Genomic DNA, 18,288 nt, shown 5'->3' on the forward strand with positions numbered 1-18,288 from the left:
GGGAAAGGCCCCCACTTGAAGACCACTGCAGCCAGTTAGGATATAGTCAGGTAGGGTTTATCAGCCTTGGGTCCCCAGCTGTTGGGACTACAACTCCCATCATCCCCAGCCACCATGGTGGTGACAATTGCAGTCCAACCACATATGGGGATTACAATGGCATCGGCTGAGAACTCTTACAGCAGAGGAAGGCTTAATTCTTCTGTGGCCTGTCACCCGGCCCCCTTACTAGATTCTCTGTGGTCTAAACTTACGAAGCAAGAACACAGGCATTCAGGATTTTGCAGCAGTTAAGGTGTAAGTTGCCCGTATTAAATTCTTGAGGGGTAGCCATGTGAAGTCTGTTACAGTACCCCAACATTAAATGATTTCAACCTTGGACCTTCTCCAATCTTGTACCAGTCAGACAGACTGGTGAATTTATTGCAACAAATGTTTTTGTGGACAAGAGGCTCTTTCACCAGGGACCCCAATAGATCTGTTTGTCTTTAAAATCCCACAGGGATCCCTCTTGGGGTATGCCCCTTCCCCTTTAAGAATGTAGGAAGTACCTTGTTGGATTAGACTGTATTCAACACTTGTTTCCAGGGGTCAGCACACAAACGGTCAGAAATGGGATTGTGGTCCGATAGCAGACTGAAGTGCTTCCTGGAGACTCGCTAATGAAATATTTTTCATTATATCAAACCATTAAAATCTTCAGCATTCTGAGCCCGATTCAAACATTATGCTGTACATGTGTTTGTGTGAATGACTGTACTGTCCCTTTGTTCCTTTCAAAAGTGAACCTGGATACAGGCCCTTCAAATGCCTGGTATAGAGAGGTACTTCTGTACCTGTGTTCAGCATAACATGTGAATGAGTGTACCTGTGTACAGATCTGTACCTGTATACATTGTGCACCTGTACAAGTGTTGAACATAACATGTGGATGGGAGATGAATGCCAGCTCCTGGAGAACCCTCAGTCGATCCTGGAGAGCTGGTAACCCAGGCATATCCTAGTACAGATTTTTCATGTTTCATTTGCATCATGGTTTGCTTCAACTTTGTTGTGATACTGTGTGTACTGGTGGCTGTACTAGCCAAAGTTTTGTCATAACTTCCTCTATGGGGAGGCACAAACGAAACAGCATCATGGACACTGTAATAAAATAAACTATAAACATATTTACACCATTTCTTCCCTGCTCTCTGGGTACAAACCCAAAGTCGAATAAAATCTAAGGTCTAGATGATGGAGAGGTGACGAGCAGCAGGTCTTTCAGCTAGCTGGGATGTAAAATCCGCTCAGTCCTCTCTTGGGATGAGTAATAATACCTTGTCCTTTCGAAGTGCATTGCACAGGCAATCCTGAGGTCAGCCAGCTTTGCATTGGCCCTCTTCTCTGTGTAAACGGTTCTCCGTTCCTCTGTGGGCTGCTGCCAGCTGTTCATTTCAGCTTCCTTTTTCCAGCCAGAGAGCGCAAAGGCAGGGACGCTTCAATCCATTCATTCGCCGTGGTCATCATTTCCTGCCAAAATGCGACCTCCTCTTGTGTGGAGTCCATCCAGTCAACGGCAATCCCATAGCTGGAGCCTTTGAAAGAAACAAGAAACAAGTGAGCCTCGGGGAGGAGGAGAGCTGGTCTTGGGGTAGAGAACGTGAATGGTCCCCTTTGCTAAACAGGGTCTGCCCAGGTTTGTATTTGGATGGCTGTCTACATGTCAGCGGCTATGAAAAGGGGCAACCTATGATCGTGCTCCTTTTTTGAGAGGTCATAATCTCTGCTGAAAGCAGTCACGTTCATGGTAGGACTGTGTGTATCATAGGAACATAGGAAGCTGCCTCAGGCTGGGTCAGACCATTGGTCCATCTAGTTCAGTCTTGTCTACACAGACTGGCAGCGGCTTCTCCAGGACTGCAGGCCAGAGTTTCTCTCCGCCCTGTCTTGGAGTTGCCAGGGAGAGAACTTGGAACCTTATGCATGCAAGTAAAAAGATGCTCTTCCACTGAGTTATGGAACCTGCTGCATGCAAGTGTGCAGGTGCTCTTCCCAGAGCGGCCCCATCCCCTGAGGGGAATATCTTACAGTGCTCACACATGTAGACTCCCATTCAGTGCAAACTAGGGTGGACTCTGTTTAGCAAAGGCGGCAATTCATACTCGTTACCACAAGACCAGCTCTCCTCCCTTAATGGTGTTTCTTGTCAAACACAGAAGAAAAGCACCATTGACTGTCTAAAATGGAAATACCCTATGGAAGATGACTCTGAATTTAAGACGATCCCCTTAAAAAGTAGAGGTTACATTCAAGTTATACCTACATTGACTCAAAAATAACAGGACTCTGAATAGAAGATGACCTCCTGATTTCTAAGATCAAAATACTTGGAATAAACCTAGTCTTGTATTCAGGTAAATACAGTATAGTCACAGCGGTTAGATCTAGCTGTTTTTCTTGAGCGACCTGAGGTTTGCCAGCCCTGCCCTCCAGGATCCACTACTGAAAGTAATCCTGGAGGTTCTTCTGGCCTGGTGTGGTGACAGATATTGCATTACAAAAATGGGAGCAGGGGGAACCTTGCAGGAAGAGCTCCAGTCAGGGTTGGCAACCCTGTTACTCAAGGCCACTCATTTAACCCACAGGCTCTTCCAGGCTCAACGACACTGGTCTCGGAAGCAGGGATGGCCGACTTGAGACTCTCCAGATGTTGGTGGACTACAACTCCCATTGTCCCCAGCTGCAGCACATATATATCACAGCAGTTCTCAGAGCAGTTTACATAGCAAAAGGGATGAGGAAATGGCTCTCTGCTCCAAAAGAGCTCATGGTCTAAAACAACCTGAGAGAGAGGGGTGGGTGACGCGGAGAGATCCTAGCAAGAGCCACTGGGAAGGCTGCTATACTTTGTGTGCTGAACAGGGCCAGCTACTCTCCTCCTGCTGAATGGAAGAGAGCCGCCATTTTGGAAAAGTGTCGTTTGGCTCAGTCAGCAGGAGCCCCTTGAAGGAGGGCGGCCTTTGCCTGCGGGGGCTGCTCATTCATTATTCGCTGAGCAGCTGCTGTCCTCTCTGTTTTTCCACAGAAAAGTTCCCAAAGGAATTTCTATAGCAACAGCAAGGAGAAAAGATGGTTCCCTGCCCCAAAGAGGCTCCCAATCTAAGGGAGGGAGACACAAGGGAGACCCCCAGCAACTGGGAGGGATGCTATTCTAGGCTGAATAGGGCCAGCTGCTCTCCCCGGCCGCCATTTTGAAAAGGCGCTTCTTGGCCCAGCAGAGGCCCCTTAACGAGGCCGACCTTTGCCTGAGGGGGCCGCTCATTCATTATTCACTGAGCAGCTGTCCCCTCTGCTTTTCCACCGGAAAAGTCCCCAAAGCAGTTTCCAAGGCAACAGGAGTGAGAAGATGGTTCTCTGCCCCAAGGGGCTCACCGTCTAAAAAGAAAGACAAAGGAGAGCCCAAGCAACAGCCACCTAGGCTGGGCTGGACAGGGACAGCACCTCTAAATGGAAGAGAGCTGCCATTTTGAGAAGGTGCCCCCTAGCCTGGTCAGCAGGTACTTAACGAGGCCGACCTTTGCCTGAGGGGGGCTGCTCATTTATTATTTATGGAGCAGCTTTCCCCTCTGCCGTTCCACAGAAAAGGTTCCCAAAGGGGCTTCCACAGCAAAAGGCATGAGTAGATGGTTCTCTGCCTCCAAGGGGCTTGCAGGCGAAAAAGAAACACCAACGAGACGCCAGCAACAGCCACTGGGAAGGACACTGGGCTGGGCTGAATAGGGACAGTTGCTCCCCCTCTTGTGGGATACGAGAGAGCCGCCATTTTGAGAAGGTGCCCTTCGGCCCAGTCAGCAGGGGCCCCTTCAGCAAGGCTGGTCTTTGCCCCACTTCTTATTTATCCCCCTCACTTGTCTACCCTGCTTCTCGAGCAGAAAAATTCCCCAAACAGCTTTCATAGCAAAAGCAAGGAGAAGATGGTTCCCTGCCCCACAGAGACACAAGAGAGACGCCAGCCAACAGCCACTGTAGGGACAGTGTACTGGTCTGAAGAGGGACAGTTGCTCTCCCCCTGCTAAATGCAAGAGAACTAGACCACTTTCTAAGAGGTGCCTCTTTCCTCAGTTAGCATGACTGCTGCATTTCACCATCATCTTAAGCGACAAATTGAAACAAACTCTTGCACAAATATATCAATAGGATCATATAGTCAAGAATGACAGGGAATGCCCACTAAGATGCACTGGTTAGAAACATAGGAAGCTGCCATATACTGAATCAGACCGTTGGTCTACCTAGTTCAGTATTGTCTTCACAGACTGGCAGTGGCTTCTCCGAGGTTGCAGGCGGGAATCTCTCTCAGCCCTGTCTTGGAGATGCTAGTGAGGGAACTTGGAACCTTCTGCTCTTCCCAGAGCAGCTCCATCCCCTGAGGGGAATCTCTGACAGTGCTCACACTTCTAGTCTCCCATTCATATGCAACCAGGGCAGACCCTGCTTAGCTAAGGGGACAAGTCATGCTTACAGCCACAAGACCAGCTCTCCTCTCCTCTCCATTGGCCATTCAGAAATTCCATGCAGTCCCCTTGCCATTTGGAAAGAACCAGTGCATTTTAGTGGGCATTCGCTGTCATTCATTTTAGGATGTCCTGACCCGAGTCCAGTGTACAACTTGCATGCTGATGGCTTCAGGTTCAACCCCTGAAATCATCCGGGCTATGTTAGTCATGACTACATCCTACTAAAATTAATGGGAAATTAATGGGAAATGAACGGTACTCATTGATTTCAATGGTGCAGAGGCCTGGCTTGCTGTGAATTCTAATTTCCGCCCAGCCACGCTTCTGAAGAGAAGCCCTTTCCATTTTGATTTGCGGTCCAAAACATGCCCTTTGGATGTCTGCTCTCCCTGTTTATATTTTCTGGTCAAGGAGAACATGTTTCATGTCGAAACTGGAATGAGGCGAAAGGGCCTCGTTATTACCTGTCCCAAGTCCCAGCCGGATCCCTCCCAGAAAGTGATTGGTCAGTTTCTCATGATCCCAGACGGTCAGCTCGACACAGGCATCCTTCAGATCTTCTGTATGAAAGCCGTCGTACACGATGGTGTGGTTAAACACCGGGTTGGAGTCCCTCTGGACAATGCGGGTCTTCTGGTAGCTCTTTTTACTGGTGTCTGGAAGAACGTAGCTTGCAAGGGAGAAAGAGCATTTGACATCAGGCAGAATGGCGACAGAGAAATGTCATCTTCCACTTATTTTTTCCAGTCATTCAGCTAAGCAAACAGAATTCAAGCCCTCCGGTGCCTAGCTATTACTATTTATTATTACTTTAATATCCACGATGGAACTTGGATCCCAAGCCAAGAGAGCGGAGTTCATAGTGGCAACATTTAACACACTTAAGAGGCCTGCTGGGATAAAAAAAATATCAAGAGATGATTGGAAAACGAGCAGGGAAGGCACCACCAAGTGAACCTCAAGTGGCAGGGAGTTCTACAGAGTGGGGGATCCGAAAAAGCTCTGTCCTGCATCGCCACCAACTGAGCATCAGACAGAGGTGAGAAACAAAAAGAGGGCTTCCCTCATGGATCTTATATGGTAGGTGGAGTCATGTTCAGATATGTTGGCTCTAAACTGCTTAGGGTTTAAAGTGGTAGGGACACCTCTGAGCATTTCTTTGTCAGCGAAGGTATGTGTGATGAATGAGCACCATGGAAGCATATGGTTGTGCTTGCTTGGGTCCGTGTGGGTATGAAATCCACCCCCCGCCCCATGACACACCTACCATTTCACAAAGGAGCCCACTCCGGAGGGACGTAACTGGGGCAGATCTTTGGTGTCCTTGACCCAGATATGGACCTCCCCAGACGGAGGGGTCTTTTGACCTGCCATGAAGGATCAAGAGACATAGTTGGTTGGTTACCAAGAAGTATGTTAGCTTCCTTCATCCAAAAGTCTTAATAAAACAGATCCCAATGGACAGTAAAATGTGCTATAGTGGATAAACTGGGGCAGGTAGATTCCTGTTCACATCCCTGCTCATTAGCGGGGCTCACTGGTGACCCAGTTGCTCTCACTCAATCTCGCCTACCTTGCAAGGTTGTTGTGAGCATAAAATAGGAGGGAGACTGTGTGTACTGCCCTGTGCAAGGAAAACATGACATTGATAACAAGTGAAACCATTCTTTACTTTATAATATGGGGTGGGGCCATAGATCAGTGGCAGAGCATCTGCTCCGTATGGAGAAGGCTGCAGTTTAAATATTTGGCAGCATCTCCAAGAAGGGCTGGGAAAGACTCCTGCCTTGGAGAAGCCGCAGCCAGTCAGTGTAGACAATACTGAGCAGTAGTATAGGGGCAAAACAAACAAAAGCACGTGGCTGGAGGATGACGTCACAGTGACGTCACGGGGGGCGGGGGCTTGCAGCTGTCAAAATGCGCTTACGTCACCGGAAATACGTCATCGGAAGGGCTTGAGGAGACCCCCACGTGACCGGGAAGGGCCAGAAGTGGGGGACGCCCTTACCCCCGGAAGTCTGGCACCCACCCTACCACGCCTACCCCAGAATATGTCCAGACATGTCCGAAGGGGTGCATGTGACCCCTCTACGAGCACGCCTAGCCACCCTGGACCAATAGGAACAGGTTTCAGGCTCCGGAGAGGTCCGAGTGAGCGGGTGTGATAATGGTCGGGCGGCCATTTTGTGCAACTTTATTAGGCGAAAAGGCCCAGAGGAGACCCCACGTGGCAGGGAAGGGTCAGAAGTAGGGGTACGCCCTCACCCCGGAAGTCTGGCACCCACCCTACCACCCCTACCCCAGAATATGTCTAGACATGTCCGAAGGTGGACATGTGACCCATCTACGAACACGCCTAGCCACCCTGGACCAATAGGAACAGGTTTCAGGGTCCGGAAAGGTTGTAGTGTGTGGAATTTTTCTAACTGATATTACCTTTGCTGCAAATTGGGATGCAAATCTAGGATCCTCTAGTCTGTATGCAGAACATGACAACAAATTTCATAAAGACTAGAGGATCCTAGATTGGAAATCCCATCATTGTAGGGGTTTTATAGGAACTGCACAAGTTATCCCATTGTACTAATTTTGGATGATCTACCCCCACCCCACCCCTCCCTTTAAAAACCAGCTTTTATTTTTTAAAAAGCATCCCAATTTGCAGCAGATGATACACACTACAGCAAATGATTCACACATGGTCTCTCCCCTCGCCCCTCAGTTTAACATCTCCCCATTCACCACACTCAAAGTGCAAAACGGAGACTTTTAAAATTCAAGGAAATTTATTTGAAGGAATAAATTAAAATTCAAGGCTCTTTATCTGAAGAATGAGGGTCCCTGAAGGGAGATGAGTTCACCACCAGATAACCCCATCATGTTGTCCCATCAAGAGCCATCCCACCAAGTTCTCTCTCTCTCTTGAAACACCACACCCGATAAGCCCATTGTTCCATCAAGGGCCATCCCACCAAGTTTGCATAGGCGTGGGCCAGGTGGCTGAAAGCATGTGGCCCACAGAAAGCTTTCTCTCTCCTGAAATTCCACCATGCAGTAAGTAGCAAATCTCCTATTCTCAGTAAAAATAATAATAAGCCCCTGTGTTAATTTAAAATTGTCACTTTTGCAGTCTGCATCCTTAAGGATTTATTTATTTATTTATTTATTTATTTGGCTTTATAATGCAAAATCATTCTATGCATGCCTGCTTAGAAGTAAGTAGCATCAGTATCAATAGATTTTCTCCCTAGTAAGTCTGTATAGGATTGCAACCTTAACTGTAAAGCTCAGTGCATTTTTTTAGTCTTATTGCTGCTTTTAATATCTCAGACTTAGTGTAGTCTTCATCTATTTCTATAGATGTTGTTGTCTGTGTGTGTGTGTGTGTTTAATTTTGCTTTAATCCACCATGAATTCTCTTTGCCCCCAACCCCTGCCCCTTTTCCAGGCAGTTCTAATCACCTTCACCAATAAAATAGCATATGTATTTAGCAATAAATAGCATATTCAGGTTTTGGGGGATTGAGTGGGGTGGTAGTTTGCACACAGCTAATTAGACAAGGTTAAAAACGGAACCTGTATATTTGAAAGTGTTGGGATATAAAGTCTGGGTCTCAGGTAAAGAGAGCTTCCCCAACCCTGTGTTGGATTTATTCCCTCCCCCGTTTCAATTTCAGGCCTGCAGGGTTTTTTTTTTACCCAGGCTTTTACATGCTTGTTTCCATTGCTGATGCTCTGTATCTTTTACGGTTATATTGTGCTTGTTTTTCTTTTTTAATCAGATCAGTATTTTTATATTCTAGTTAATATTTTAATTGTGTAATTTTTGTAGTCTTGTTTTAACTTTTTGGGTGAACTATCTTGAGATTATTTTAATGAAAGGTGGTATAGAAATTTAATAAATAAATAATTTTTGATTTTGCCAGTTTGAATTTTAGGCATGTGGGTTTCAAATGTTTCCCCCAAACTGCTGTGAGGCCATGTTTTATCTTCTAGTTTCAGCATGAGCTGTTGTGGATCAGCAATCCCATACATCAGATGCCTGTGATGCTGCAGATTCTGGTCCACAAAAGTTTTATGATGAATGTTTTGGTTTGAAGGAGTGACTAATTCTTTAGGGCAAAAGAGAGAACTCCACAGAGTGGAGCAGAGTAGCCTGCTACATATTGTTTCTCTGTAGAAACAGCCATTTGCAGAAAAAAAGCCATGTGTTGGTCCGCCTGCCACATGGCTGTACTATAGCTTCCTATTCTGGAGGAGCAGAGTTTTAGGGTGATGTTCTGTGACTATTAGGTATGCTCAGCCATACCTGCACAGCGCTCCCTTGGGCGGGGGGGGGGCTTACAGTAAGTGATAGTTATCCGCACCTTGAGGAAATAACGGGTTTATTTTAATGGAAAATTACTACTTTACACTGAGCATTTAGCAACCACATTGAAATTGTTACTTTGTTTTTTCAGATGTGAGCACAATCTACCCATGGTCTTGGACAACCCTAAACTATGATATGGAAATGTGCCTTCTCAAGTACATACACTACTGTGTCTGACACTCTATGTAGAATATCATATTCTTTATACTTTACAACTCTGTATTCATTTGTGTTCTTTATGTTGTATGTGTAACTTTACATGAAACTTTGCCCTTTGTGTTACTCATTCATTACTTTCTCCAGTGAGTGTGGTGTCAGAAAAGACATATAATAACTCTGACTGCCCTGTGTTCAAGAGCTAGCTTGTTCTTTTGCCTGGTTCTTAAGTATTTTTACAAGGCCTCTAGCTCTGCATCCAAGTGAACAGGTTCTAGTTTTAAAAGCCGTGTGTAGAACATAGATTTCTAAAATGTGTGTTCCACCAATGTTTGAAAACCCAAGGTTTTTAAGATGACTTTTAGAAAGTTATTAATAAATAGAATTTTTCCACACGCGCAATGGATAGCATAGGGTATTTGTACAAAAACACAACCCATGGTTGTGTGTTCGTGTCTCACCTGGGGGGCACTAGTTTTAAAACATTCAGAATTTTTTTAAAAAACTTGGTGTTTTTAGCAACCCTTTAAAAATGCATACTTTTAAAGAGGGTGTAGTTTTGATAGTTGACTTTCAATTTGAAACTTTAAAAATTGTGGTTTTAGTCTGGTCTTTTAACTTGTTTAGTTTAATTTGTTTAACTTTATGAGACTTATTTTACATTGTAGCTGTTTTATTAATGTTCTTGTTTGCCTGCGGCTTCCGCCCACTCTTCTGGCGGCTGTTTGGGGCTTCTCCGATGCAGTCCCTGGACTTGCTCCCTGTTGAAATGCTCCCTGTTGAAATAAGAGCCTCTGATACACCCCGAGCAGTAGAGTACTGTCGGGGTGGGGGTATACTGTACATATCTTAATAAAATAAATTACAACCACCTTGTCGGGGGGAGTAGTGCAGGGGTGGGGGTATACTGTACATATCTTAATAAAATAAATTACAACCACCTTGTCGGGGGGAGTAGTGCAGGGGTGGGGGTATACTGTACATAACTTAATAAAATAAATTACAACCACCTTGTCGGGGGGAGTAGTGCAGGGGTGGGGGTATACACATCTTAATAAATAAATTACAACCACCTTGTGGGGCGGGCTGTCGTATAGTTTTCTAACTTTATCATGTTCTTGTTTTTTAGAACTGGCTGATGAGGAGCCAGGCAATGCTGACGCTTCACCAAAGCTCATGGTGTGTGGGAAAGACCTTGATGAATGGCTGTGGGTGATGGCTAGTTTTCTTTATGTCCTTAACAATGTTGCTGTGCAGATTTTTTAACAAGCCAGAAGACAGAAGATTACCAGAAGACAGTCCTGAAACTCTATAATGATCTGTCTGAGGCCTTCAAGTTTCAGAAATTAACAAAAAATGAGTACATGTATTCCTGTGCCACCACACATTGGGAGGGGAGGGGTGGGGTGGGGACATGCACACGCATAGGGGCCCAAAAGCAGAGGGAACACATTTAGCAGCCAGCCAGGAGGGCATAGGAATGCTTCTGATTCTTCAGATGAATTTGAACCATCCGAGGAGTCACCTAGTGGCCCCGGTCCTCAGAATGCTTTTACTGAACAGTGTGAAACCCAGAATGGGTCCTCTCTAAGTGAGGCTTCTGATGTTGGCCCGAATGCCACCCCCAAAGAGCGGGCTACCCACAGCGGAGCTTCTCGAGGAGGCTTGGCGTTCGATGTTGGACCTGCAGCGGGTTCCCAACAGTTCTCTTCTGAAGAAGCAGCAGGCATTTCTGAAGAACACCCACCCCTGTTCGGGGGCGGGGGGTTATCTGTTTTAACAGTACACACATACACACCCGCTATGTGGGACAGCGTATCCCAACCGGCCCCAGTCCCCAGGAAGATCCCGGGGGCCTTGCTAATTGGGTAGTAAAGACCCCAACCTGTGTTCTTGCTAGCTTTACAGGTGAGGGTAATGTAAAGTTACCTGTCACCCTTTTATAACGGTTCCAGGGATGCGGGGGGGGGGGTGGTCACCATCCACCTGCAGATGGCCTGTTACCCACCTAATTATAAGTTGCAGGCATCATTTTGAATTCAGTAACATATGCACTCCTCTGTCTCTCAACTTTACTACTCCAGGATCTGCAGTTTGTGTGGCTATGGTGGGGGTCCAGCTTTTGCTGGGAGCTTTTCTCTTTTCGTTTCCTTTTCCTCATCTTCTAAAATTTCACTAGCAAATCTTAGTAACACTCAGAAATCTAGAAAAGCCTGTTGCGAGCTTCCTCAGCTCTCCTCTCGAGAGGGTGGTTTAAAAAATAATAATGATATTTTAACTGAAATTACACCTTGGATCATTTCAAACCTACCCTGTCTGAAATGGGTCTTTAAAACAGAAATATTTGTTTTTAATTTTTAAGAAATCTGACATTCTTGCCTTCTATTTATGAGCCAACCTAACAGGTATAGCTTAGAAACCAGGCAAGTCCAAAATATTTAAGTAGCTGCACCTCTCTCTATAGTCCTTAATTATTCTAAGGGTTTGTGTGTGTGTGTGTGTGTGTTTTGCTGTTGGCAGGTTATTTTGTTGTTTTTTTAAACTTTGGTGACTGTAGTAGTATTGAAAGGAGAGATCTTCAGCATAAATTCTCTCTCAGGGCTGTGATCTATATGCCTTAATTTTTCAAAACTGATAAAGTAAATGTTGCATAGAATTGCAGCTGGGGTTGATAGAAAACAATGATTTATTTTTTTTAATCAGATTTTAAAATTTAAATTGGATTTTTTCCCCTTAAACCTATTTATTTATTTAAAGAACATAGGTCAAAGATATCATGAACAAGAGTATTAATAATAACTCCTAATTATATTCTGTGAACTTGTTGGTCCATTCACACATTATGTTCAACAATTGTACAATGAGTGTATGCACAGGTACAAATCTGTGCACACGTACAGTCATTCATATGTTACACAGGTACAGCATTATACTTCCTATCTGTACCATGCACTTGAAGGGCCTGTATCCCTGTTTGAATTTTAAAATGAACCCAGGTACAGTAATTCACACCAACTTGTGTACACCTCCACAGAACAGTGTCTGAATCGGGATAAAGAAGGCCTAGGAGATCTGGGGAGGTTGGAATAGATCTGGGCAAGCAACAGGAACACGGAGGAAACCTTTTCCAAGTGTATCCTCCATTTTAGAAGGGAAACACCTATCAGGGTTGCACGCTTAAAAGAGACCTCACTTGGGAGTATTTTAATCAAGTTTCTGTACATGTGGGTAAGTCAGGCATGTGTGCAAAAATGCAAAGAGTGCAACAAAGAAATGCAAGGTCTGGTTGCCCGAATGAAACAGCATTATGATCCCTGAATACGTATTACATCTCTCAATACGTACTAAGATTATATTAGACAACAAGAATTTTACTTTTACTAGGAAATGGTGTTTTAAATTGAGATTTAAATCATTAAAACTAAGTTCTGTGAAGTGATTTAAATCATAGCAGTCCAGATTGCAACCATTCTATACAGTTTCTAACTCAAAGCCTTAATGAACCCATGAGGGCTTACTCCCAGGTAACCCTTGTGTGCTTAGCTTTGCAACCAAAGAAGGCCTAGGAGATCAGGGGAGGTTGGAATAGATCTGGGCAAGCAACAGGAACATGGAGGAAACCTTTTCCAGCTGTATCCTCCATTTTAGAAGGGAAACACCTATCAGGGTTGCACGCTTAAAAGAGACCTCACTTGGGAGTATTTTAATCAAGTTTCTGTACATGTGGGTAAGTCAGGCATGTGTGCAAAAATGCAAAGAGTGCAACAAAGAAATGCAAGGTCTGGTTGCCCGAATGAAACAGCATTATGATCCCTGAATACGTATTACATCTCTCAATACGTACTAAGATTATATTAGACAACAAGAATTTTACTTTTACTAGGAAATGGTGTTTTAAATTGAGATTTAAATCATTAAAACTAAGTTCTGTGAAGTGATTTAAATCATAGCAGTCCAGATTGCAACCATTCTATACAGTTTCTAACTCAAGGCCTTAATGAACCCATGAGGGCTTACTCCCAGGTAACCCTTGTGTGCTTAGCTTTGCAACCAAAGGATATATATCCCAGAAATGTTGTGTGTGTGTCTGTGTGTGTGTGAGAGAGAGAGATGTCTTGCTTTTAAAAAATGTGTGCATGTTTGTATTTGTCAGAAGAAAGGAAATTAGGGGACTTTGGTGGAAACTTCTCATCATCAGAACTTGTACTAATAGAATGCTTTCTCAGGCTAGGGATTTACAATTGTTTCTTGTACAATATCCTCCAAGGATCTCTCTGGGGAACCCATGATCGCTCAAACCGTGGGTCTGCAAAAACAAAGTGGCTCAGAGAGAAACGGTGTATTCGTACTGAATCAGGATGGCCAGGCGTGTTCGTAGAGGGCTCACTTGACTCCGTTTCACCCAATAAAGTTACACAAAATGGCCGTCCGACCATTATCATGCCTGCGCACCCGGGCCTTTCCGGACCCTGAAACCTGTTCCTATTGGTCCAGGGTGGCTAGGCGTGTTCGTAGATGGGTCACATGTCCACCTTCGGACATGTCTGGACATATTCTGGGGTAGGGGTGGTAGGGTGGGTGCCAGACTTCCGGGGTGAGGGCATACCCCTACTTCTGACCCTTCCCTGCCACGTGGGGTCTCCTCTGGGCCTTTTCGCCTAATAAAGTTGCACAAAATGGCCACCCGACCATTATCACACCCGCTCACTCGGACCTCTCCGGAGCCTGAAACCTGTTCCTATTGGTCCAGGGTGGCTAGGCGTGCTCGTAGAGGGGTCACATGCACCCCTTCGGACATGTCTGGACATATTCTGGGGTAGGCGTGGTAGGGTGGGTGCCAGACTTCCGGGGGTAAGGGCGTCCCCCACTTCTGGCCCTTCCCGGTCACGTGGGGGTCTCCTAAAGCCCGATGACGTATTTCCGGTGACGTAAGCGCATTTTGACAGCTGCAAGCCCCCGCCCCCCGTGACGTCACTGTGACGTCATCCTCCAGCCACGTGCTTTTGTTTGTAAACAAAAGCACATGGTTTTTGACAGCAGGTATGCCCCTATACTACTGCTCAGTATTGTCTACACTGACTGGCTGCGGCTTCTCCAAGGCAGGAGTCTTTCCCAGCCCTTCTTGGAGATGCTGCCAAATATTTAACCTGCAGCCTTCTCCATACGGAGCAGATGCTCTGCCACTGATCTATGGCCCCACCCCATATTATAAAGTAAAGAATGGTTTCACTTGTTATCAATGTCATGTTTTCCTTGCACAGGGCAGTACACACAGTCTCCCTCCTATTTTATGCTCACAACAACCTTGCAAGGTAGGCGAGATTGAGTGAGAGCAACTGGGTCACCAGTGAGCCCCGCTAATGAGCAGGGATGTGAACAGGAATCTACCTGCCCCAGTTTATCCACTATAGCACATTTTACTGTCCATTGGGATCTGTTTTATTAAGACTTTTGGATGAAGGAAGCTACCATACTTCTTGGCAACCAACCAACTATGTCTCTTGATCCTTCATGGCAGGTCGAAAGACCCCTCCGTCTGGGGAGGTCCATATCTGGGTCAAGGACACCAAAGATCTGCCCCAGTTACGTCCCTCCGGAGTGGGCTCCTTTGTGAAATGGTAGGTGTGTCATGGGGCGGGGGGTGGATTTCATACCCACACGGACCCAAGCAAGCACAACCATATGCTTCCATGGTGCTCATTCATCACACATACCTTCGCTGACAAAGAAATGCTCAGAGGTGTCCCTACCACTTTAAACCCTAAGCAGTTTAGAGCCAACATATCTGAACATGACTCCACCCACCATATAAGATCCATGAGGGAAGCCCTCTTTTTGTTTCTCACCTCTGTCTGATGCTCAGTTGGTGGCGATGCAGGACAGAGCTTTTTCGGATCCCCCACTCTGTAGAACTCCCTGCCACTTGAGGTTCACTTGGTGGTGCCTTCCCTGCTCGTTTTCCAATCATCTCTTGATATTTTTTTTATCCCAGCAGGCCTCTTAAGTGTGTTAAATGTTGCCACTATGAACTCCGCTCTCTTGGCTTGGGATCCAAGTTCCATCGTGGATATTAAAGTAATAATAAATAGTAATAGCTAGGCTCCGGAGGGCTTGAATTCTGTTTGCTTAGCTGAATGACTGGAAAAAATAAGTGGAAGATGACATTTCTCTGTCGCCATTCTGCCTGATGTCAAATGCTCTTTCTCCCTTGCAAGCTACGTTCTTCCAGACACCAGTAAAAAGAGCTACCAGAAGACCCGCATTGTCCAGAGGGACTCCAACCCGGTGTTTAACCACACCATCGTGTACGACGGCTTTCATACAGAAGATCTGAAGGATGCCTGTGTCGAGCTGACCGTCTGGGATCATGAGAAACTGACCAATCACTTTCTGGGAGGGATCCAGCTGGGACTTGGGACAGGTAATAACGAGGCCCTTTCGCCTCATTCCAGTTTCGACATGAAACATGTTCTCCTTGCCCAGAAAATATAAACAGGGAGAGCAGACATCCAAAGGGCATGTTTTGGACCGCAAATCAAAATGGAAAGGGCTTCTCTTCAGAAGCGTGGCTGGGCGGAAATTAGAATTCACAGCAAGCCAGGCCTCTGCACCATTGAAATCAATGAGTACCGTTCATTTCCCATTAATTTCCCATTAATTTTAGTAGGATGTAGTCATGACTAACATAGCCCGGATGATTTCAGGGGTTGAACCTGAAGCCATCAGCATGCAAGTTGTACACTGGACTCGGGTCAGGACATCCTAAAATGAATGACAGCGAATGCCCACTAAAATGCACTGGTTCTTTCCAAATGGCAAGGGGACTGCATGGAATTTCTGAATGGCCAATGGAGAGGAGAGGAGAGCTGGTCTTGTGGCTGCAAGCATGACTTGTCCCCTTAGCTAAGCAGGGTCTGCCCTGGTTGCATATGAATGGGAGACTAGAAGTGTGAGCACTGTCAGAGATTCCCCTCAGGGGATGGAGCTGCTCTGGGAAGAGCAGAAGGTTCCAAGTTCCCTCACTAGCATCTCCAAGACAGGGCTGAGAGAGATTCCCGCCTGCAACCTCGGAGAAGCCACTGCCAGTCTGTGAAGACAATACTGAACTAGGTAGACCAACGGTCTGATTCAGTATATGGCAGCTTCCTATGTTTCTAACCAGTGCATCTTAGTGGGCATTCCCTGTCATTCTTGACTATATGATCCTATTGATATATTTGTGCAAGAGTTTGTTTCAATTTGTCGCTTAAGATGATGGTGAAATGCAGCAGTCATGCTAACTGAGGAAAGAGGCACCTCTTAGAAAGTGGTCTAGTTCTCTTGCATTTAGCAGGGGGAGAGCAACTGTCCCTCTTCAGACCAGTACACTGTCCCTACAGTGGCTGTTGGCTGGCGTCTCTCTTGTGTCTCTGTGGGGCAGGGAACCATCTTCTCCTTGCTTTTGCTATGAAAGCTGTTTGGGGAATTTTTCTGCTCGAGAAGCAGGGTAGACAAGTGAGGGGGATAAATAAGAAGTGGGGCAAAGACCGGCCTTGCTGAAGGGGCCCCTGCTGACTGGGCCGAAGGGCACCTTCTCAAAATGGCGGCTCTCTCGTATCCCACAAGAGGGGGAGCAACTGTCCCTATTCAGCCCAGCCCAGTGTCCTTCCCAGTGGCTGTTGCTGGCGTCTCGTTGGTGTTTCTTTTTCGCCTGCAAGCCCCTTGGAGGCAGAGAACCATCTACTCATGCCTTTTGCTGTGGAAGCCCCTTTGGGAACCTTTTCTGTGGAACGGCAGAGGGGACAGCTGCTCCATAAATAATAAATGAGCAGCCCCCCTCAGGCAAAGGTCGGCCTCGTTAAGTACCTGCTGACCAGGCTAGGGGGCACCTTCTCAAAATGGCGGCTCTCTTCCATTTAGAGGTGCTGTCCCTGTCCAGCCCAGCCTAGGTGGCTGTTGCTTGGGCTCTCCTTTGTCTTTCTTTTTAGACGGTGAGCCCCTTGGGGCAGAGAACCATCTTCTCACTCCTGTTGCCTTGGAAACTGCTTTGGGGACTTTTCCGGTGGAAAAGCAGAGGGGACAGCTGCTCAGTGAATAATGAATGAGCGGCCCCCTCAGGCAAAGGTCGGCCTCGTTAAGGGGCCTCTGCTGGGCCAAGAAGCGCCTTTTCAAAATGGCGGCCGGGGAGAGCAGCTGGCCCTATTCAGCCTAGAATAGCATCCCTCCCAGTTGCTGGGGGTCTCCCTTGTGTCTCCCTCCCTTAGATTGGGAGCCTCTTTGGGGCAGGGAACCATCTTTTCTCCTTGCTGTTGCTATAGAAATTCCTTTGGGAACTTTTCTGTGGAAAAACAGAGAGGACAGCAGCTGCTCAGCGAATAATGAATGAGCAGCCTCCGCAGGCAAAGGCCGCCCTCCTTCAAGGGGCTCCTGCTGACTGAGCCAAACGACACTTTTCCAAAATGGCGGCTCTCTTCCATTCAGCAGGAGGAGAGTAGCTGGCCCTGTTCAGCACACAAAGTATAGCAGCCTTCCCAGTGGCTCTTGCTAGGATCTCTCCGCGTCACCCACCCCTCTCTCTCAGCTTGTTTTAGACCATGAGCTCTTTTGGAGCAGAGAGCCATTTCCTCATCCCTTTTGCTATGTAAACTGCTCTGAGAACTGCTGTGATATATATGTGCTGCAGCTGGGGACAATGGGAGTTGTAGTCCACCAACATCTGGAGAGTCTCAAGTCGGCCATCCCTGCTTCCGAGACCAGTGTCGTTGAGCCTGGAAGAGCCTGTGGGTTAAATGAGTGGCCTTGAGTAACAGGGTTGCCAACCCTGACTGGAGCTCTTCCTGCAAGGTTCCCCCTGCTCCCATTTTTGTAATGCAATATCTGTCACCACACCAGGCCAGAAGAACCTCCAGGATTACTTTCAGTAGTGGATCCTGGAGGGCAGGGCTGGCAAACCTCAGGTCGCTCAAGAAAAACAGCTAGATCTAACCGCTGTGACTATACTGTATTTACCTGAATACAAGACTAGGTTTATTCCAAGTATTTTGATCTTAGAAATCAGGAGGTCATCTTCTATTCAGAGTCCTGTTATTTTTGAGTCAATGTAGGTATAACTTGAATGTAACCTCTACTTTTTAAGGGGATCGTCTTAAATTCAGAGTCATCTTCCATAGGGTATTTCCATTTTAGACAGTCAATGGTGCTTTTCTTCTGTGTTTGACAAGAAACACCATTAAGGGAGGAGAGCTGGTCTTGTGGTAACGAGTATGAATTGCCGCCTTTGCT

General features: G+C 46.3%; 2 protein-coding genes across 2 annotated transcripts; one reads left to right on the forward strand and one right to left on the reverse strand.

Annotated features, from left to right (window-relative positions):
• Positions 1-1,129: 1,129 nt before the first annotated feature.
• LOC128350120 (synaptotagmin-like protein 2) lies at positions 1,130-6,184 on the reverse strand. Its single transcript, XM_053307827.1, has 3 exons — positions 5,767-6,184; positions 4,964-5,169; positions 1,130-1,577 (listed from the first exon to the last, which is right to left on the reverse strand). The coding sequence occupies exons 1-3, from the start codon at positions 5,871-5,873 to the stop codon at positions 1,432-1,434; spliced, it is 459 nt and encodes a 152-aa protein (XP_053163802.1). The 5' UTR covers positions 5,874-6,184; the 3' UTR covers positions 1,130-1,431.
• A 7,989-nt stretch (positions 6,185-14,173) lies between these two features.
• LOC128350122 (synaptotagmin-like protein 2) lies at positions 14,174-16,118 on the forward strand. The gene is made up of 2 exons (XM_053307828.1): positions 14,174-14,645; positions 15,243-16,118. The coding sequence occupies exons 1-2, from the start codon at positions 14,539-14,541 to the stop codon at positions 15,517-15,519; spliced, it is 384 nt and encodes a 127-aa protein (XP_053163803.1). The 5' UTR covers positions 14,174-14,538; the 3' UTR covers positions 15,520-16,118.
• Positions 16,119-18,288: the final 2,170 nt, after the last annotated feature.

Source organism: Hemicordylus capensis, chromosome 3 (assembly GCF_027244095.1).
Source record: "Hemicordylus capensis ecotype Gifberg chromosome 3, rHemCap1.1.pri, whole genome shotgun sequence".
In the NCBI taxonomy this organism is placed as follows: Eukaryota; Metazoa; Chordata; class Lepidosauria; order Squamata; family Cordylidae; genus Hemicordylus; species Hemicordylus capensis.